This window comes from Lupinus angustifolius, chromosome LG01 (assembly GCF_001865875.1).
Source record: "Lupinus angustifolius cultivar Tanjil chromosome LG01, LupAngTanjil_v1.0, whole genome shotgun sequence".
NCBI lineage: Eukaryota > Viridiplantae > Streptophyta > Magnoliopsida > Fabales > Fabaceae > Lupinus > Lupinus angustifolius.
Window position 1 is genome coordinate 23,555,236 of NC_032009.1, and position 22,384 is coordinate 23,577,619.

At 33.5% G+C, this 22,384-nt stretch overlaps 3 protein-coding genes and 1 non-coding gene across 6 annotated transcripts in view; 3 read left to right on the plus strand and 1 right to left on the minus strand.

Annotated features, from left to right (window-relative positions):
• LOC109357099 lies at window positions 1,143–10,596 on the plus strand. 3 transcript variants are annotated; one of them, XM_019600827.1, is made up of 16 exons: window positions 1,143–1,274; window positions 1,305–4,073; window positions 4,165–4,293; window positions 4,374–4,559; window positions 4,637–4,683; window positions 4,793–5,102; window positions 5,289–5,433; window positions 5,519–5,731; window positions 6,893–6,997; window positions 8,019–8,218; window positions 8,337–8,552; window positions 8,631–8,906; window positions 9,028–9,181; window positions 9,272–9,405; window positions 10,033–10,119; window positions 10,199–10,596. In XM_019600827.1, the coding sequence occupies exons 2-16, from the start codon at window positions 1,392–1,394 to the stop codon at window positions 10,283–10,285; spliced, it is 4,971 nt and encodes a 1,656-aa protein (XP_019456372.1). In that variant the 5' UTR covers window positions 1,143–1,274; window positions 1,305–1,391; the 3' UTR covers window positions 10,286–10,596. The 3 variants fall into 3 exon arrangements, with proteins under 3 accessions (XP_019456372.1, XP_019456379.1, XP_019456388.1); XM_019600834.1 differs by having other exon boundaries at window positions 1,143–4,073; window positions 5,522–5,731; XM_019600843.1 differs by having other exon boundaries at window positions 1,143–4,073; window positions 5,295–5,433.
• On the plus strand, window positions 12,605–13,839 carry LOC109357116 (LOB domain-containing protein 27-like). Its single transcript, XM_019600856.1, has 2 exons — window positions 12,605–13,537; window positions 13,727–13,839. Exons 1-2 carry the CDS (start codon window positions 12,729–12,731, stop codon window positions 13,827–13,829), a joined length of 912 nt encoding a protein of 303 aa, XP_019456401.1. The 5' UTR covers window positions 12,605–12,728; the 3' UTR covers window positions 13,830–13,839.
• Window positions 15,946–16,017, minus strand: TRNAP-AGG. Its single transcript has one exon. It is a non-coding gene; the product is annotated as a tRNA-Pro (tRNA).
• LOC109357181 (transcription factor BPE-like) overlaps window positions 21,146–22,384 on the plus strand; it is a 2,118-nt gene continuing 879 nt past the window's right edge. Inside the window, exons 1-4 of the mRNA XM_019600963.1 lie at window positions 21,146–21,434; window positions 21,758–21,916; window positions 22,007–22,072; window positions 22,155–22,223. Of these exons, the coding sequence (XP_019456508.1) occupies window positions 21,285–21,434; window positions 21,758–21,916; window positions 22,007–22,072; window positions 22,155–22,223 (444 nt within the window). The 5' untranslated portion in view covers window positions 21,146–21,284. The remainder of the gene's footprint in view (window positions 21,435–21,757; window positions 21,917–22,006; window positions 22,073–22,154; window positions 22,224–22,384) is intronic.

Consider the following 22,384-nt stretch of genomic DNA (forward strand, 5'->3'; position numbering starts at 1 on the left):
ATACTAAACCATCAAATTTATCTTGATCCAAAAATTTACTTGCAATTGTGGTTTAGTTTACTAATTTTTTTTATCTCTTTTATATTAAACAAAAATTTAATATTTCGAGTCGTTGTATTCAGCTTTTATTTAGAATTGAAAATAAGAATAACATGATAAATTAATTTTTCGTGAATATAGTTTATCGAAATGAAAGAAGTAAAAAATATCATATGTTTACAATCATAACATTTTAGAGTTTAATAAATGTATTAAATACAATATATACAATTGGATTTGATTCTATGAATGATTTTGAAATCAATCTAATCGATCACCTACAAAACCAATTAAAATTGATCTAAAAGAAAATAGTTATGATCAATTTTTCCTTTACAACTAGTTAGTGGTTTTGTTTTGGATTCCAATTTCTAATTTCATACCAAATTGTGTGTGCCAAAGAGGCAAAACAAAAAATGAATAAGTTAATTTTTAAATATTAAAATCTTGGTGGTTAAGATAAGGGGAGATATATAGTAAGTTTATATTGTATACTTAGCTTGTCGAAGTTCGTAATATTCTTCCTATCTAGAATTAGAAACATATAAATTACGTTTAATACATATTTTCCCTCTCGGCTAACTTTCAAATATCGCGACATACTATTGTCTCTCTTATGCCTCTGACTATTAACCCAAAAAATATAAGAAAAATTATACAAAGTTTCAATATAAATATAACTTTGATACTTTATATGCATAATCTATCATTATTTGGCATGTATCAAACATTAAAAATCATATTATATCATTATCATTATTTGATGTATTTCAAACATTAAAAATAACATCAAATTCATATCTTATTCCACCTACCAAACTTTCTCAATCAAGGTATTAATTTTTGTCTCACAACAAGCCCTATATTCTCCAAAACAAGTTTGGAGTTTGGTGTGCATTAACATGAATGATCAAAATACAAACGATAAAGATAAACTTTATCACCTAACTTAATTCTACTCAAATCTAGTAACCTTTTTCTAGTTAAAAAAAATAGAGAAAATATTATAAAAATAATAATGTTAGGTTAATTTGTTTTGATCACATTCCTCTGCCATGGATATAAATAATCCATTTCATATTTTAATTTTCATCATATCATCCAATTCACAAATAATAATTTCATCACACTCTCTCGCTCTCTTTTCCATCTAACCCCTCTCTTCTGTGTTTGGTTAGCTGTTTCTACTGTTTCTCTTCATTTCCCTTCTTCTATATTTCTCCGCCGATCCTTCTTCACTCTCTCTTTAATTCCACACTTTTCTCTCTCTCTCTAGAAACCTATCCCCATACACAAACACTCCCTTAGATTATTTATGCACGTGATTTGGATTTGTATGAACTCGATTATTCATGGGGAACAAAAAGCGAAACCCTCCGCGTTCGAAACATTCTCCGGCGGCTTCTCCGGTGACGCAATCTGCCATCGGCGGAGCCGCCGATGTGTCACCGGACTCCGACTCATGCATGGTGGTTTCTGATCTCGCACTCCATAACCCTAGCAACAAGGTTGAATTGCCCCTTCGCACTGAGGGTTCCGTTTACAGTTCAATCAAGGTCGAATGTGACAAAGCTCTAAACGCGTTTCGGCGTGGTAATCACAACAGAGCGCTTAAGATGATGAAGGATTTGTGTTCCAAATACGAGGGTTCGGTTTATGCTGGGTTCACTCAGCGAGTTCAGGGATTTGTGTTGTATAAGGTTTCGTCGATTATGAATGACCCGGCTGTGAAACAGAGGCACTTGAAGAATGCTGTTGATTCGGCGCGGAAAGCGACTGAGCTTTCACCGAATTCGATTGAGTTTTCTATGTTTTATGGTAATTTGTTGTTGGAGGCTGCGACGGAGTCGAAGGATTATGAGGATGTGGTGCAGGAGTGTGAGAGGGCGCTTGCTGTTGAGAACCCTAACGATCCGGCGAAGGAGAGTTTGCAGGATGAGAGTGAGCACAAGTCTTCCACTGAGGAGTCGCGGATAGCACATGTGCAGAATGAGTTGAGGCAGCTGATTCAGAAGTCGAATATAGCATCGTTATCGACTTGGATGAAGACTTTGGGTAATGGTGAGGAGAGGTTTAGGTTGATTCCGATAAGGAGGCCCGCGGAGGATCCAATGGAGATGAGGCTGGTTCAGAACAGAAGGCCAAATGAGATTAAGAAGGTTTCTAAGACGCCCGAAGAAAGGAGAAAAGAAATTGAAGTTCGAGTGGCTGCTGCGAGGCTGTTGCAGCAGAAGTCCGAGTCACCACAATTTCCGAATGAAGCAGACAGGGAGGAGAGGGAGTTGGATTTGGCTTCGGTATCTGGCCATAGAATTGGTGATAGGCGTGGTAAGTATGGGAATGCGAGAAAGAATGGGTCCACTGATGAAAGGAGGAATTGGGTGCACTCATATTGGAACTCATTAAGCATGGAAATGAAGAAGGAGTTGCTTAGGATTAGAATTAGTGATCTCAAGTCGCATTTTGGGTTGTCAAAGGATACTTTGCCTATAGACATTTTATCAGAAGCCTTGTCCTATGTTGAGTTCAGTAAAACATGGAAAGTCTGGCTTTGCAGTGAGTGTGACGAGAAACATTCCAATCCAGAATCTCACAGGCAGCATGTTATGCAGGAACACATGCGAAATCTCTTGCCGAAAATGCAGAGACTTTTGCCCCAAAATGTTGACAATGAATGGATTGAGATGATTCTTAATTCTTCTTGGAAGCCTCTGGATGTCTCAGCTGCAATTAGAATGCTTGGCAATAAATCAAAATTCATGGTTTCTCCGTTCACCGAGGATTCATACTTCGGGCCCCATACTCATAAATATGCTCATACTCAGAACTTCAATGATTGCTTTAAAGATGCAAGTGATTCTTACCATGAGAAGGAAAACTTGAGGTATGATCTTGATACTGGTACAATAAAAGTCAGTGACTATTGTGAAATTACAGGAGGTAATGTTACAGAAGGTCTTGAAGATCAAGGATCTATAACATACCCTTGTGCAGATAATTGGCCAGTATCTGATGACTCAGAGCGTGCCAAACTTTTGGAGAAAGTTCATGCATTATTTGAAATGCTTATCAGGCACAAATTTCTTGCTGCTACTCATCTGAACAAGGTCATACAATTTACCATGGGTGAGATACAGGGTCTTTCTGCTGGTTCTCAACTTGTAAACCGTGGTGTTGATAAAACACCTATGTGCATATGCTTTTTGGGAGCCTCACAGCTCAAGAAAATTCTCCAATTTCTGCAGGAGCTTTCTCAGGCTTGTGGATTGGGTAGATATCCTGACAAAACTAATGGTCCCGTGAATGATTCACACAGTATCAGTCAAGTTCCTGAGATCAAAGAGCAGATTGTTCTTAATGGAGATTCGTCATGCCTTCTTCTGGATGAGTGTTTACTGCCAACACAAGTCACTCCTGGCACAGCCCAGGGGTTTGTCTTGGATGATGTTACTTCCCCAGGTTCTCCAGATGGGATTTCAAGCAATAAGGATGCTTTCCTATCCTGGATATTTTCAAGTTCACCCATAGGAGATCAATTGACATCATGGATTCGGACTAAAGAAGATAAAAAGAATCAAGGAAAGGAAATTGTTGAGATGCTTGAGAAGGAGTTTTTACAACTACAGGGCCTCTGTGAGAAGAAGTTTGGGCGTATAAGTTATGAGGAAGCACTGCAGACAGTAGAGAATCTGTGTCTTGAAGAAGGTAAAAAGAGGGAACATGGTGGTGAATTTGTCCAACGTAGCTATGAGTCTCTTTTAAGAAAGCGAAGAGAAGAGCTCACTGAGACTGAGAATGATGTGGCATATGTAAGCAATAGGTTTGAGTTGGATGCTATATCAAATGTTCTTCAAGAAGCAGAAGCTATGAATGTTAACCAATTTGGTTATGAGGAAACTTATGCGGGTGTGAATTCTCAATTATGTGACTTGGAATCTGGTGAAGATGAATGGAGAATGAAGGACTACTTGCATCAAATGGATGGTTGTATAGAAATTGCTATTCAGAAACTCAAAGAGCACTTATCCATAGAGGTCAGTTGTTGACTCTCGCCACATATCTACTAAGGTTCAGCAAGGATGGCCTTTTGCCTTGATGTTCTAACCTACTTTTTTTGCTTTGCAGCTTAGCAAAATTGATGCACGAATCATAAAAAATGTTACAGACATGCAGCAAATGGAACTTAGGCTTGGGCCTATTTCTGCCTATGATTATCGAGCAATATTATTGCCTCTAGTGAAGTCGTACCTAAGGGTATGTATTGAAACTGTTGAATTATGTGTTGCTGCCTCCTCTTTCATTTAACGATATGTTCCTTTGTTTTGGTCTTTTAGGCAGTTTTGGAAGATTTGGCTGAGAAAGATGCAACAGAGAAGTCTGATGCTGCAAGAGAAGCATTTTTGGCTGAACTTGCTCTTGATTCCAAGAAGGTTAAAGGGGGAAGTGAGAACACAAAACATTTGGATAAGACTAAAGATAAGAAGAAGAACAAAGATCACAGGAAAACAAGAGATTTTAAGGTGTTCATAATACATGTTGACTTATTCATATATTAGACCATAGTTTATGACGACATTAAATTCTATATCTTTTGCAGGCTACAAGTGGTAATGAGCAGCTCTTGCTTCGAGATACAATTCCTTAGTGAGTTATATGTTTCTATTTTCTTACTGGATGTTCATTTTTTTTAATTTAGTCTTTTAGAGACACATTGACTTTTCTCAAGTATTTTTGATGGCCTTTTCTGCTGCAGTTCCAATCCAGTTGCACCTGACAGTGACTTTCAAGATGTGGTTGTTACTGTGAATGGTGATGACTTGGAACAACAGGAAGATGAATTTAAACGTAAAATTGAACTAGAAGAGGAGGAGAAAAAACTTGAAGAAACTCTGGAATTTCAGCGAAGGGTAGAAAATGAAGCTAAACAGAAGCACCTTGCCGAGCAACAAAAGAAATCATCTGGGATCTATTTAGAGGAAGTGGTGGAGAAACTTCAGGATGCCCAATTGGAGGCAGTTGCTGATGGCACAGATGTGCATGAACATTTAAGACCACATACACAGGTATGTATCTCTTTTATGTGTTTCTCCTATTACACATGTAAGGGACATAATTTATTGTTAATGATTAAATTACTGATACATGGTTGATGGATTGCTGAGTGAATGTATAAGTTTAAAGGAAATAATTTGTGGATAAGAATCAGGTATTGCAGGAAGTACACCTTTGAACTTGCACATTTTTTTCAGGAGCAATTGGCAAAGGAGAATGGGTTCCCAAGCAATATGGATAGTGTGCTTATCACCCCAGCAAATGGTTCTTTGGGGGAAGCTAAGTCAGCTGATTCAACTTCCCAAAAGATTGGTTATTTGCATCCGACAGAAGTTAAACAAGGTTGGTGGTAATTGTTTTTAAAGGTCTCTCAAAATGCAGTATTTATTTTGCACTTGTGATTCTCATCATTTTCTGTCTTCTCTAGCAGATCTGCCTAACGGAGTTGTTTCAGAAAATGGTCTTCAGTTGCCTGATAGGCGTCAAGGCAAAAAGCATAGGCGTCATAAGAATTCTTCCAGAACGGCTGATGGGAAGGTTGAACCCGTCTCATCGGAAAAAGAGAATACCGAGAATACAGACATCGACAATCATTTAAGAGAGCAGATTAAATCCCATAACAATCAAGATGCTAGCAATGGTTAGTTTTAACCTTGCCGAAAGACTCTTTCCCTTCAATGCTGATTCATATTAATTCTTAAATTAGGGTTTTTATTGTGATGTATTTTGGTCATACTTAAACAAATATTTTTTACTCACTTGTCTTCTCCCTGCTAGTTTATGGCTTTATATAATATGTCTGGCTTACAAAAGCATATGTGGATGCACAAAGTTCCAGAGGCTGTGATGACTCATGAGGGCTTTCTCTTGTTATGGTCATTACACTTTTACCACTCAAGCTTTAGTGGCTTATTATCATCAATTTTCCAATGGTTGAACTGTGGGTTTTAAATCTTCATTCAAACATATATTTAACCTTTTGTCATCCCAAGAAAACATCCCAATCTTTTCATGTGAATGTATCACATGTAAACAAAAATGCAGGCTGCTTGTTTTCCGCCATCTTTGTTTTACCCAGTCCTTTCATTCCATTATTTAGATACTTTTCTTTTAAAATGCTTGCTAGTTACTTGGTATTTATGTCTTAGTTGAATTATTATTATTTTTGTGAGATAAAAGTTGAAATGTTGAATTAATTTCTTGTTTACATACAGTTTCTTTCTGTATCCTCTATTTCATCTTTGCTATCTGGATTATTATGTGGTTCAGTTATCTTCTATCAGAGTCACCTATAACTGGGTTTATGTAGTAATTGTCTGATACAGTATGTGGAAATTGATTGTCAAAATTGGCTACAAATAATGAGCACTAATGGCCTTTATGTATTGTCATTATTATTTTTGATAATGTCTAATGGTCTTATTTGATACGAATAGAATGGGATAATGATGCCAATTATATCTTCTTTAATAATGCTTACATATATAGATTATCGTTTTTCTTCGCCAAACTGTCTTTCCTATTATAATGAAGTTTCAGGTCAAATATGCTTTGTACCGTTTAATTAGATTCAAAATCAAATCTGACAGTGTTTAAAAACTCATTAGCCTGACCTGTGCCTTTTTCCTGTGGTAATCATGTCAGTATGTAAGTTGAAAATGGTTTGTTGATGCAGATATCTTATTTCAGTTTTTGAACTCGGTTGAAATCATTTATAATTCTTTTTTAATAAAAGGCATATTTTGAATGTATTTCTTAAAATACGAAATACTAATTTCCTGATGCTTGGCTATACCATCAGTGTGGGAAAACAGTGGATCAAATGCATTGAAAGAGTTGAAAATGAAAGATGAGGAGGAGGAAAGATTCCAAGCAGATCTTAAAAGAGCCGTACGGCAAAGTCTGGGTATGATTTTTGCACTCCCTAAATATGTGGAGTGGTTGATGTTCTCTTATGCATCTAATGTGTTTTCAAATACTCATGAAATTTATCTTTTTCTTGCAAAATTAATCTCACTCTAAATGACTCAAGAAAGGAAATGAAGTTTATTGAAAGTAGATTTCTCTGATTTATTTTATTTTCGATTCTGTGTTCCTTAGCTTGTTGCTTTCTTTGCAAAATTTAAAGCTGTTAAAGTCATACCATATCGTGGATTAGTTAGTAGATTCAAGTAATAGGATATGACTAGCATCTTATTTACAAATACACTTCATGGACTGCATAGTTACAACATGATGGATACACTCAGGTTCTTGACTAATTGACTTGGTTTTACAAGTTCTAATATATGGTCAAGTAATTACTAATTAGGAGTTCAACCTTGTTGCCACCGTTTTCTCAATTAAATTTCACTGGAACGTAAAGCAGGCTTGTGCATCATCCATGCTTTATCCAAAAGGTTCTTGTTTGAAAGGTTGTGTCAAGATATAAAACCATCCTTAAGCCTCTACTTAAGTGCTTAAGCTTTTGGGGTGGTTCTTGACATTTGACTATATCTATGCCACTGGGAATAGGCTTGCTTGTGTCTGAACTCAAGTTTCATTACCAACTTTCTCCATGGTTTGATAATTAGATTTTTCATACCATCTGCTAGCTGAAAAAATTAGTTACATTTATGACATAGACTAATACCATTTGCCATTTATCGACAATATAAGTCGAAAACTTGTTTAACGCTTTACCTGCTTTCTGAGTATTTACTGATAATTTTCCTTTATTTTGCATTCAATTGTACAACATGCATTGATTTGATTTGGGCTACAAGCAAGCTTGACTTGGTATAAACTGTCCTGTAAATCTTGATAGCCATGCAAATGTGTTTTATTTACATTAAATTGGCTGTAATAATTGTAAAGGTGTGTTCATTTCCTCGAAGAATTATGGAAACTTTAACGACTCTCTAACCTTGTAAGATTCTCCTTATCAGACACATATCAAGCACGTAGCAAAATGCCTCCAGTTTCCGGTTTAAGAATGTTTGAGAGAGCTTCCTCACAAGTAGATAGTTCTGATTTTGTACCAGAGGGAGTCCCAAGCAAGGATGTGAGTGGAGGAGCTACTTTGCTTGGTTCTGGGCTAAAGAATGAAGTTGGTGAATATAATTGTTTTCTCAATGTTATTATACAGGTAGGTCTTCTGAAAGTACATTTTCCAATTTGTTATAGAATCAGCTGGTGCATTTTCATCTTGTTAGTGTATTATTTTTCATAGCCTGAAACAATTTCCTGTCTCTGTATAAGCTCAGTCATTGTGGCATATAAGACGCTTCCGGGAGGAATTTCTTGGCAGATCAAGGTCAGAGCATGATCATGTGGGTAACCCCTGTGTTGTCTGTGCATTGTATGAAATCTTCACTGCACTGAATCTTGCATCAAAAGATTCAAGGAGAGAAGCAGTTGCTCCTACTTCCCTGCGAATTGCTCTAAGCAACTTATATCCGGATAGTAACTTCTTTCAAGAGGTAACTTCACTGACATAGAAAGGAAATAAAAGACATTTGTTCTGTGAGCAATGCAACTAATATACTGATATTTGACAGGCTCAGATGAATGATGCTTCTGAGGTGCTGGCAGTGATATTTGACTGCCTTCATCGATCTTTTACTCGTGGTTCAAGTGTTTCTGATGCAGAATCAGTGGAAAGCAACTGCATGGGATCTTGGGATTGTGCAAACAGAACTTGTATTGCACATTCACTTTTTGGAATGGACATTTTTGAACAAATGAACTGCTACCATTGTGGTCTTGAATCCAGACATTTGAAGTATACTTCTTTCTTTCACAATATAAATGCCAATGCCCTCCGGACAATGAAGGTATTTTTAGGAAGGATTTATTTTTTAAAGATCTAACAATTTATGGAGCTCTGATTTTCTGCTGCCGACAACCAATTATGATTGTTATGCACCTTAGCTTGTTCCTTTCTTCATTTTCCAGGACATGTGTTCTGAAACCGAAAGCTCCTTTGATGAGCTTTTGAATCTTGTGGAGATGAACCATCAGTTAGCATGTGATCTAGAAGTTGGTGGCTGTAGCAAGCTCAATTACATCCATCACTTTCTTTCAGCCCGACCCCATGTTTTTATGACAGGTGACTCAGTTGTTGCGTGTGAAATGTTTATTTTCCCACCCTCCTTTTTAGGCTTTTTTTGTCATTCTCTTATATGTTTAGTGTTTACAGTTCTAGGTTGGCAAAATACATGCGAGAGTGCTGATGATATAAAAGGTACACTGGCAGCCTTGAGCACCGAGTTAGATATCAGTGTCCTTTATCGTGGTCTAGATCCTAAAAGTACCCATAGCTTGGTTTCGATGGTAAGTATCTGAATGACAATATGTAAGGAATCTTTATACTTTACATCAATTTCTTTTTCCTTTTGTTAGAGCTTTATCACCAAAGGGCTACGTGCAATGTACAGATTTCCTAATTTAAAAAATTATATTTTGAATGGTGGTTTTTATGCCAATCTTAAATTAAATAAAGTTTGGAAGTATGATGTTTGCAGCATGAAATTTATAAGGGGTGGGGGAGCTTGAAGCGCCTTTAAACATTCTGATTTCATGTTTCTTTCCTGCTTGTTTCTCTACTTACACACCCTCTCACCCTAATTAAAATTTTCACTTAATTAGCTTCAATTGAAGTCTCGAAAGGACTGTTCCGAACAGTGAAAAAGGTCATTTATCTACTACTTAAAACAAACATAGAAGACGGGGTAAAAACTTGCCGATAAATAATCTTTTATCCTGCTCTCTGCCCTCTTTTTTGCTCCATTTTTCTGATTTTTATTACATCATTAAGCAACATCTTACCCCTGTTTTCATATTCATACCACATGGTGTTATCTCTAACATATTTTCAATATATACTTGGTTCAATGTTGCTTTGCAATCCTAATTTTCTGCACCATTAATGTTCTACTTATGTGTTGTTTAAACTGTTAGGTTTGCTACTATGGCCAACATTATCATTGCTTTGCGTATAGCCATGACCGTCAACAATGGATAATGTATGATGACAAGACTGTCAAGGTGAGTTGAATCCTTGTACAGATAAATATATCATGTTCTGTTGTTCTTGCTGTGCTCAAAAAATTTCTTTGATAACCAGATAATTGGTGGATGGGTGGATGTTCTTACCATGTGTGAAAGAGGCCATTTACAACCTCAGGTTCTTTTCTATGAAGCTGTAAACTAGCTTACCGGTGGAATTGATAACATCATTTGTGGGACTGAAGAATGTTGAGTTTTACATAGTTTGGCATCCAACTTGTGGCCCTGTTTTATGTTGGTGCGTTTCTGCTCATACAGAGGTGGTTTAGGGAAATAAAGTTGCAAGTTTCAGTGCCGTCAACAAGTTTTGACATTACCTCAGGTCGGATATATAGCATTTAAAATTTTATACATTTCAAGGTATTAGTAGGAACAACAGGTTCATGGGGGAGAAATGAGAATGATGACAAAAGTATTTTGTGTAATTGGATGACATAGGAGCCCAAAGATGATGATCGTTACCGAGCATCGCTCATCATAATTGGTTGTTTTGATAATATCACATTTGAATCCATCCAATAAGCAAGTTTTGGTATTGCTAGAAGCACCAGCAATATTGGAGAAGGTATTGGGCTGTTTTATAATGGAAATAATTCCCCATTGTTGTTGGGAACATATAGCTAGCTTTTGTAAAGGGAAATTTCTTTTGTTGCCCTCCTCACAAAAAAACATTTAGAGAGAATATGTATAGCTTACATACAATTAGATTTGTTTAAATGGCAGCTTGTTTCTGTAGCCACTACGGCTGAAAAAGGAGTGTGTAGTTTACTGATCTACCGGAAATTTTTTCTCCATTTCATGATACCTTTGATGGAACATGCTGTATGCCAGGATTTGTGCAGCATTAAATTGAGGAGCTTCATTCCCTTGGATCCACATTCTGTACTCTTATTTACTCCCATCATCTTTTTTATGTTTTATTTCATTTTCATTTTAGCATGAGTGGTAACAATGAATCAAATTTTAGTTGCAGATGTTAACTGTAGCTTTGAGCTAGGAAAACGCTGAATTTTTTTGCCAAAACTTTGTCCTTTTCACATTTTGGGAATAGCCTCAACTGAGATGGATTTTTATGCTTCTTAGTTCTATACAGTAATGCAATATTGTCTAATGCAGCATCTTTTCAGTCTTTTTATATTTTACGTGGAGGCAATTTTTGCTGTAGGTTGAACAGCTTCATGCACATGTTTTATTTAACCAATTAAATGTTTTGGAGTTTTTTACTGAGTTCGTTCTAATTTGCTCCATGAGATCTTTTAATCTTGTGAAATTGTGTCACAATGTTTTTAAAAGGTTGAGTTTTCTTTATCTCCCATCTATCAAAGGAGGATTTAACTTCCAATGTTTTAATCATTGATGTATAATCGAATAGAATGTGCTATTGTCATAATGTTAAAAAAGTCACATTATTAAAAAATTGAATTAGCTTTCTTTAATTTTTAATGAGATATTTGTATCTCCTTAGGAATTGATACAAATTAGTGGCTATAGAACATTTTTAATCTTTTTAGTGAGTTAATATTGTCTCAACATATCATGAGTCCATTTAAATTCATCTACTAATGAACAGTATAAATAGAAAAATATATATACATTTAAAATATAAGTGTTTTTTACATCATTAATATATCATTTATCATGAATGATAGATAATGGATTGACTATGATAGATAATGGATTGACTATGCAAAAAACATTCAATTTTGGATAGTAGCCTAAAATAAGAGTGTAATATTTATGTATTGACAATGTAAAGATTTACAGTGCATCAATCATCATTCGTCTATCTTTCTTTTATTTAAGAGTTAATAATGATTGAAAATGAATAATAGATAATATTGGTGCATACATCTTTTTCCTATTTGAGAAAGCTAATTCAACTTAACAAATATGAAAAATAAAAATACCTCATATATCAAAGTCTTTAGAGCTATCCCAATAGTTGCTCTTAGCGTTGTTTTTAATAGAATAAGAACATTCTTCTCCACTGTTATTCTTATTTTTTGACTTTGTTTTTAAAAAAAAGAATAGTTCTTGATCATTCTTAACCAAGGAAAAAGAAGGAGAAGAGTAGATATTGTAAGAAAAATGTAGATGCTGTGAGATTCAAATAAAAATAAGAATGGTGAGAAAAAGATAAATATTGTTCTTATATGAAAAATATGTATACTGGTGCGTCAACCCAAGTGAGGTGCGAAATAACCAAGCTTCAAAAATGAGATAGGATAACTAGTGAAAAACCATGTCGCACAAAAACATTCTACGACTCTCATATGGTCAAAATCCCAAATTTAGAACCTTCCGCAATTTTCTCAATACACTTTTCCCTAACGGCAAATCTGTACACTTGCCTCTCTCTTCTTTTACTAAGTCTTTCCATTCTCTCCAAATAACACATGCATATTAACACAACCTGCTATGAATATCATCATATTTTAGCACATACATTTCACTAATAAACTAATTAACATTCCACCTTCTTTCACCTCTTCCTCTTACCAAAGTTTTTTCCTTTTACATTTCATCATCATTGTGGAGTTTAGTTTCTATCATAAGGGTGCTCCAGCATCCGAATTGGTGGTGGAAATATGACCCTTAAGGGTGGCACAACGCAAGCCTGCGCCGCGTGCAAATACCAGAGAAGAAAGTGCACTTCTGAGTGCCTTCTTGCTCCATATTTCCCTGCAGACCAACCCAAAGTGTTTCTCAATGTTCACAAACTTTTTGGAGTAAGTAACATTGTAAAGATATTAAAGATCCTCGAGCCGAATCAGAAGAAAATAGCCATGGATTCTATCATTATACAAGCAAATTACAGGGATAAGTACCCTGTGCATGGTTGTTGGGAAGAAATTTGCAGGCTGCAACACCAAATATGGTTGGCAGAAGATGAACTTCAAACTGTTTATCAACAACTTGAGATGTTTAGACAACAAAACCAGCAACAACAACAAGGTCTAACAATGCCTGATTATATGAATGTGGCATCACAATTGGAGTTGGGAATTGCGGCGCCGTGTACTAATGCCCTGACACTTTTCAATCATAGTCCACAAGGACAAACTTATAGTAACACAATGGCTGCGGCTGCGGCTGTGGCTGCGGCTGCAGCTTTGCCTGTTTCGCAACAACATTCCTACTCTAACAGCAACAGTGTGGATTATAATAATTCCCCTTACTTGGAATCCAATGATGACACCAACATGTGGATTCAGCAACATCATCATTATGCAAATAATAATAGCAATCCTATTGTAATGCAATCTCAGATGCTTACCTCTGAGGCACTTGCAATCCAACAAGAAACTGTTGAAGATTATGAAGAGATGCATCCACTTTTTGATGCAATTGATGATAGGCAATCATATATTTACTCCAAGGAAGCTTATGAGTCAAGGTATATAGATTATGACTTTTGATATGGTTAATAATAAAACAGTAGAAATAAACAACTAGATTTAATAATTATCAAATAAGGTTGAGAGTTTAATGCAGAAATTAAACAACAGGGGTGTATAATGAGCAATTTAAGCAATTTTCAGTAGAATGAAAATGCTTATATTTGATAATGTATATCTTTCTGCAGTTCAGAAGAATCGCTGAAAGATACGAGGAAGTTCACTGAGCATGTTGCTGAGAATGAATTGAAGAATGCTGCTGCATGTTTCAGCCTTACCAGTGTCAATTGATAAGTGAGTTGCCCCACTCTCCTCAACACAAAGAAAAGATGCAGTAGTTTCCTTTCTCCTTTCCTTTTTGAATTGTTTTATTCTTGGTAAGCTTTTGAGTATTGAGTTTCAAATTCCTCACTTGCTAAGTTTTTAAATAGAATCATACACCTTCCCTTGTCTATTAATTTGCATGGATTGTGTAGAGGCAAAGAATAATATACAGATTGGATATTTGCATCATTCTATACTGTTCTTAACCTTTAGTCCTCTGTACCCATACAGCAATACTTTATTGTGTAACATTCAAAGGAATGATTTCGGAGAAAATGAGAAATTAGAGGTTGTTGTCTGCCTATTTTAATTTAAATCTTAAAACTTTTTCTATATTTGAAGATCAAATCTGACAAATATTTTTACAGCAATTGATTGTGAAGTACAATATCAGTATTTCCATAGACCATAGCATAGTGTTGCCAATCAAAGTACATTAGCTGCACTATAGAAATGTGGTTTTATTGATTGAATCTGGTTAATGAGTGCACTAAGGGTACTTGTTGAGGAAAAAAACTATATTGGAAAACTAAGGCTATTAGTTTTCGAAGTATTAAATTTATCATTTTCAGATAAAACTACCTCTTTTACTGACTTAATTAGTGCTAATAGGACACTTGTTAACATCCTCCTTATTGATTTTACACCAATAAACAATCTTCAATTTTAATACTGGAAAAATGGCACCATTATCTAGTTTTGATGTTTGTACATGATTATCCTTATCATTTCTTCTCAGACTATACAAAGTTTAGCATCCCTTTCAGTGCACTGAACCACATTAGAATTGGTTTAGCAAAACTTTTGCTGCAAAATATGAACCATTATCACCTCTTGAATGTTCTTATCTCTTAATGTTATGATAAGGGTCATAAAATGTCCCAGATGCTTCAGATTTTGTTTTAATAATGTAACAAATTCATGTTGCCCTTTCTCTACCCTCAAGAAAAGTAAAAAGAAGGAAGGACTATTTGTTTTCATATTCAACAAGGACTCATCACCTCCTTCAAGTGTATGTGTTTCATATCTATAATAACAGAAAGAAAAAACTACCAAGCTGACTATTTTTTTGAAGTGTTTGTTACATGAATGCAGACTCTTACAATCAAATTCATATGAAGGAAGAGATAAAATCGGCATCCGACAACAACCAAGGCTTTTTTCCAATAGGCAGGTTTGGCTAATCCAAACACACTAAAACTGTCCAAGTATCATGGCCGCATTCTTAAATGGTTACTCCATGTTTTGAGGAACTGAAATAAAACAAATAAGAAAGAACAAAATATGACCAACCTCATTAGCAAGGTTCTGTATTATGTATGACTTCTTCTGAGGATCTAAGAAAGAGTCATCAGATATACTTTTCTTATTGCCATCTCCAAATCATGTTGACTCAATTTCTGAAGTGGATCATAATTCCAAGACTTATCAAATAAGTGAAAAGATTGAACAACTTTGGCATCATCATTGTACTTAGACAACTCAACAGTATCACCAATATCCTTCTGCTAAAGATTATGCTTTTTCTGGGAGAGGATTCTTCTTGTAACTCATTAAGAATTTTTTCAGACAAATATTTGGATATAACATTCAATGAGTCAATGATTGGTAAAAGGGTATCATTTGATCCCTCTGTTACCTTAGCTATACTGTACCCATCTCATCATTCATCAAAACTGGTGTTTTTAGTAATCATGGGCCAAAACAACATTACAACATGCTGTTCTTTCTATATGTTCTTTTCAGTTTCATAACTCATACTAAATTAACCATATTACAAAAACCCTAAGATAAGGTGTGAAATTTTAAACAACAAAAAACATCTACACTTTGTAAGACAGTTCAATATGTTTTTTTAGCACTGTTTCGATTCTCGGAGGGACACACCCCAAAAGTAATTAGTTCATCTATCAACCAAACCAAGCATTGATATCCGAGAAATTCACTATCTGCAATGCCATGAAGTGAAAACAATTCATCTTCATTAAGAGTCAACAAAATGTGGTGAAATAAAGTGAAGAAGATTGAATATTCCAATATAGACACTTAAGCAGTAATAATAAAGAGAAAACAATAATTATAAGGGGCATTCCGAGAATTGAACTCGGGACCTCTCGCACCCTAAGCGAGAATCATACCACTAGACCAAATGCCCAATTTATCATACTTTTAACACCTAAACATATTCTACTATTATATAACTAAGCTACACTGAATCAAACGAGTGATCCTACAACGGTACAACCACTTCTAAATTCTAATAAGGTAAGATTTCTAAATAGAATAACCTCTCTCCATCTTTAATAAATTAAATGCATTTTACCAACAATTAGAGGAATCAAAAATTGTTGATAAACAATTTTTAATGTTGGGCTTATTTAAGTTTTGGGCTGACACTATTCGTATTCAAGTTGTCCATCACTGCCCTCTGTCACACCACATAAGCAATACAGAAATGGATATTTTATTTAATTATTTTTTACTTTTTAACCAAAAATATGTTTTACAGATTTAACTGCAAAAGTGTTACAAGTAAATTAGTTGTGTAAATGAATAAATTATAAAAAAAAGTAATTAAATCAATGTCATAATTAAGTATTCAATTATGATATCAAAATAAAACACTTTTGCCAATATGTGTTTGTGCACAAACTCAACATGGGCTTTGATTAACTAGATCAATGGTTCAAGACTAAAAGTGGTTTAAGGAAATTAGTTTGCATTCCATAAACCACTAATATTGGGTTCAAGACTAATAATTTTTTTCAAGTTTTTTCATGAATTCCATATCTTCAATTTCATGTCATTGCACTATAAAATTAAGAGTTTGGACAATTATTTTATGTAAAATTTGATAAAATATTTTCAAGATGTCCCCAGCCAACAATCAAAGCATTTCTCAAGATGCAGGTATCCACAAAAGTTATTTTTTCTTCTACCAACAAAGTTCTTTCATACACAAGGCATGATAAAGTTTGAATTTTTTAAAAAGTTTTATTTTTACCCTCTCCTTTTAAAAAAATTATTTTTACTCTCTTCATAAATTGCCAGTTACTAATCCCCACCCAAAGAAACCAAAAACTACAAACATATGATTAATATTAAAAGTTTGGTTTCTAAAAATGACAATTATTATGAGGTAAATATCTTTATGTCCCAAAAAATATATCACTTTATATATTACAACTTGTGATTGATCATAAAAATATTTATTTATTGAATTTTTAACTTAAATATTTTTTTTAACTAATCACAAAACAATGACAAGCAGTGGTAGATTATTGAAGGAGCAAGTAGGGTCAGCTGCCCCTGATTTTTTTAATTTTTTTCTTAAATAATTATTTAAGAAATTTATTAAAAAGTGTAATATTTATGTAATGTTTTCCTCATTGGTTTTGTATTAATTTTTTTGAAGAGTCAATAATGATAACAAATAAATGATGGATAATGAACTGACACTGTATAAAATTCTTACACCATTAGTCATTCATTTTTTTCTCTTTATTAAAATATTTACTTTACCCTCTCAAGACTAATTTGAATCTTAACAATGACTATAAAACATTTAATATTGATATCATATTTATTTTTATGTAAAAATTATATCATATGGATTTCAATGTTGTTGATCATTCGATTTGAAGAATATATCAATCATCTCTGAATTAAATGTAACTTTTACAAAAACGGGGAAGGTAGATGAATAATATTTGTTTGATTGAATCATTTATCTTATCTTAATTATTCAGATCATTTTTAGCAATGAAGATAATCAAACCAAGACTATGTAGTCATATGAAATATGATTTCCTACAGTAACATGATGATTTATATTGGAAAAAATAGCATGATATTTTACTTCTAATTCAATGAATGATAAATATAAGTCAAACGAATAACTGCACTGAAATTTACATTTTTCTTTAAAAGCTGTTAATTAATGTTATTTAATATTAGTATGTTATTTTCAAACTTTAAAAGAATTATATAATTTTATTTTTTATATTATTGTTAATAATTAATTTTAATTATAAATTATAATTAAATATTGTTGTCTCTTTTAAACTTTAAATTAAGATTCGCTACTAGTGACACATATTTGTGGAACAACAAATGTATTCTCCTTGTTATGAGAGAGAACCAAACATTTCAAAAGAGATTAGTTATCTACTCATAAAGCAAAGAGATACTAGTAATTATATAACAAAAGTATTTAAATCAAAGTCACAAGCTAAATAAAAGTTACAATTGCAACCATATACAATTATTTTTTGTTTTGCTCTCTTAAGACACTTACACACCTTCTCATTTGACGTGCAAGAGTTACATTTTAAGACATGTGCTCTTAGAATGAGCTGGAAAAGTCGCTATAATCCAAACAGCTTAATTCCAAATTCAAAATGATCTTAAGCACATCAATAAAATCCAATGAAGATGAAAAAAACCACGGGCTAGCACAGCATTCTACAGAACAAAACTTTGGGGCACATGAAACTAGAAAATCTTATTTGGGTATGGCAAACAAAGACTTTCTTGGGCTTAATTAATTTTGCTAGACAGATTATCACTTTTCGGCTAAGCAAGTTAGGCAGTGGTGGTTATGTGGGTAAAAGTAGTCATAATTGACTAGTTAGGCAATAATACTAGACTCAATTGCCTTCACTTGATTTGACAATGAGAGGGTTTGCATTTATTGTTGAACCCAACCTCGATCAAGATATCACGTCTTGAACCAAATCTTTAAATAATGATTTTGTCACTTTTGTGAGTCTTTTTTACTTATAAAATTATTTCATTTCACTCATATATTTAATATAAGACTTCACACTTGAATATAATTAATATTTATTACTATCGCCAACCTCCTTTAGTGTCTACAAGATGATGGTTGTCAATTTCTTTGACCCATCAACTAAAGAATAGGGTATCCACACTAGACACACGCATATATAAAAGAAGGATTAATTAGATTAAGATAAAATGGTTAACTTGTTAGGTAGGAATATTTTGTGTAAAACTCGCCAACTTGGGTATAGGTTGTCTTTTATAGGAACATAGTAAAGTAGACTTGGAAGTTACTATTTTTGTTAATGGTGCTAAAATAAGTATATACATTCTTCCTATTGATTATTATTAATGGCATCCTTCCTATTGATTCTTATCCAATAGAGTTAGGAAATAAAAGTGGATATACTTTTAATAAGATGAGTGATTCTTATTCAATATTAATGACAATTTGGAATGTTGAATGAGGTCTGACCTAAACATAAATATACCCTTACTTTTTTCAACCAAATAAATATGTAAGGGGAGTTCACACTCCAAGATATTGGATTTTATGGTTAAAACACAGACAATATAGTGGCTAGATTTTTTATTAGTAGATGACCCCATTCCTATTAATCTAATAAATATACAATGATAATGTAAGTATTTTTTACAATATCAGCAAATTATCCACCATTCATATATTAAATACTATTAACTCACAAACAAAAGTAATACAAATCAATGATGGATGATAGACACAATATAAAAAACTTTAAACTCTTAATATATTTTCTCTATGTCTTTGGCATCTTATTTGACATAAGATCTCAAATTAATGTTATGGAACGTTAAGGGTGACAAAATGAGCAAATCAAATGAATTTGAGTCACATTACAGTATATTGGATAAAATAAAACCATAAATATAATCTTTATCCACTTAAAATCTATTGAATAAATCCAATACATCAATGACCCATTAAACAAAAACCAATCCATCCTATCCATAAACCATTTTTATGGATGTATATCTAATTTGTCCATTTAAAAGTACATTATATCTTAGGTTTTTATTTCAATTTTTTACTTTGGTCATTACACTTGAACACAAACTAAAAGTCTACCAACAAGGCTTGTCTAGTGGTGTAAGGCTACACTAAATCCTCAAGGTCGAATATTTGATTCATGTGAGCGACATTTGTTCTTGAGGGATAGTCACGAACCCCGAAAGAGATTAGTTCTTTACCAAAAAAGGTGAAATATATCCTTGGTAGTACAAAAAATACTAAAAGTCTATACTCAAGCCAAACCCCAAATCAAACTTCATGCTTGACCCTGAAATCTGCATATTAGTCTAATCCCAAAATCAAAATCTTATTCATACTCTAGAATCAGAATTCGAGTCTAACCCTAAAAACGAGATCTAAGTCTCACTCTGAAATCATGACCTTGTTTCAACATAAAAATTAGGACATGTGCCCAACCCTGAAATTGGGACTCAAGTCTGCCCATAAAATCAAGATCTTGATCTTAAAATTAGATCATTGACCGTATCTCTAAATCAGGAAAAGGGTCCAACCCAAAAATTAAAAACCATGTCCAACCTTGAAATCAAGACCTAGGTTACACCCTTAAATCAATATTTGGATTCAACTCTAGAATCGAACATGGGATAGACCCTAAAATCAAGGTTTAACATGACCAATTTGAGTATGAAACATCCTGTTATGTAATATCTATACTTACATTTGAATCCATATTCAAATAATCATTTAGAGCTCAAAATTCTTTACTAGATAAACACCATGCTATGAAGTATGGACTACTTGTTTTAATTTCTATAAAATCTATGTAAAAGGAAAATATTATTTACATACTCTTTCTTTATTGGTGTAGGAGATGTACGGAGGAGAGATAAGAAGAAAAAAATAGAACCAATTCAGTATTTGTTTTAAATTCGACTCGTTATTTAGTTTGACAAATTTGATTCAGGAATTAAATGAGTTGAACTTGAACTAAAAATTAGATTTGTTAAATAAATGAGTCGAACTTGAACTAAATATAATTTGACTAGTTAAGTTCACGAACTCACTCAATATATATATGGTAAAAAAATTATATGCATAATGTATAACCTTTTTAAAAATAATAAAGAGAAAATGTATGCATCATTAGGAAATGCTTGGTTGAATGGAACCATGTTTAAGTTACGTGATAAATGATAAATAGATAGACATCCATGAGATGAGTTAAAAAAAGAAGAGTATAAAGATTTACACATATTCAATACATCAACTATTATTTATTTGTATTACTTTTTTTCCAATAATATTTAAATATGAATAACGAATAATGCAAATGACAATATATAAAATTCATTTAATATATTTTTTTTTTAAAACTTATTTGGTTTGAGGAAAAGTGGGGGAAGAGTATGAGAAAATATGAGCTACTATTTACACTCCACATATACACAGACTCTGTTTTATTTTTCTCTATGTCTCTGTCATCATCATCACTTCACTTCATATATATTTCTTTCATTCAAATTATATTCTCCTCTCCCTCCATATTCTCCTTCTTCATAAATTACTATACTTTCTTCCTACTAACCTCAAACCAAATTGAATGAACTTGTCTTATTCTATTTGCAATGAAGCCTCCTATCATCAATGACTCCACATTCTCTAATATTTGGCCTATGCATCCTCAAAACATTGATGCCTCTACCAATAACTCCACCACCACCCAAAATTCTGTATATCAAAGGAAAAGAAAGAACACCATCACTCCTAATCACTTGGTTGGTTCTCACTTTCTCAATTTTATCATGTAGCCACCCATTCTGTCATGTCATGTGATCTACCACATGTTTTGGTTCTTAAGTTTCTAGAAAGGGGTGAGAGTGAGACTAGAGAGAACATAACAAAACATCTTTCATGCTCCATCCTATTTCACCAATGCATGCCGAAAACTTACAGTTGTATTAACTACTGAGTTGAGTTGAATTAAACAATTCTATAACTGTGGAGATTACCTTTGAATCTATTTAGTGTTTCAATTCCAATTGTTCAACTTATTATTTTGAATCTGAATTCGCTGATAACATGTATTCTACTTGAATAGACTGATTCTCGCAACAAACATACAAAATTAACCGAAGCGAATACGAGTTCAGCAGCCACTAACAAACTAGATGAACAAAGCACTAAACCTAAGCAAGACTATATACATGTCAGAGCAAGAAGGGGCCAAGCCACTGATAGCCACAGTATTGCAGAGAGGGTAATTCACTTCCTTCAATACATTTTGCATGAAGTATTGGAATTGATTATGTATTCAGGAATATGTAGCTTATAACACATGATTCTGCAGGCAAGAAGAGAAAAGATCAGTGTGAGGATGAAGATTCTTCAAGATATAGTCCCAGGATGTAACAAGGTATAACAAAATATTTTGTTATATCAGTGCTAAATTATTGTTTCTATTTTTGTTTTCAATTCACTGATTATTTTAGTGTCAGGTAATTGGTAAAGCACTTGTCCTAGATGAGATAATCAATTATATTCAGTCATTGCAGCTGCAGGTTGAGGTAAATATCTTCATCTTTCTATTGCTATTGACAATTGCCACTCAATGATGTTACCTTTTGTTTAAGAGTGTAATATCTATTCACTGTCATTTTAAAGATCTACACAGTATATCATTTACTATTCATTTGTATTACTTTTTTTTTTTTTTTGCAGTTCCTTT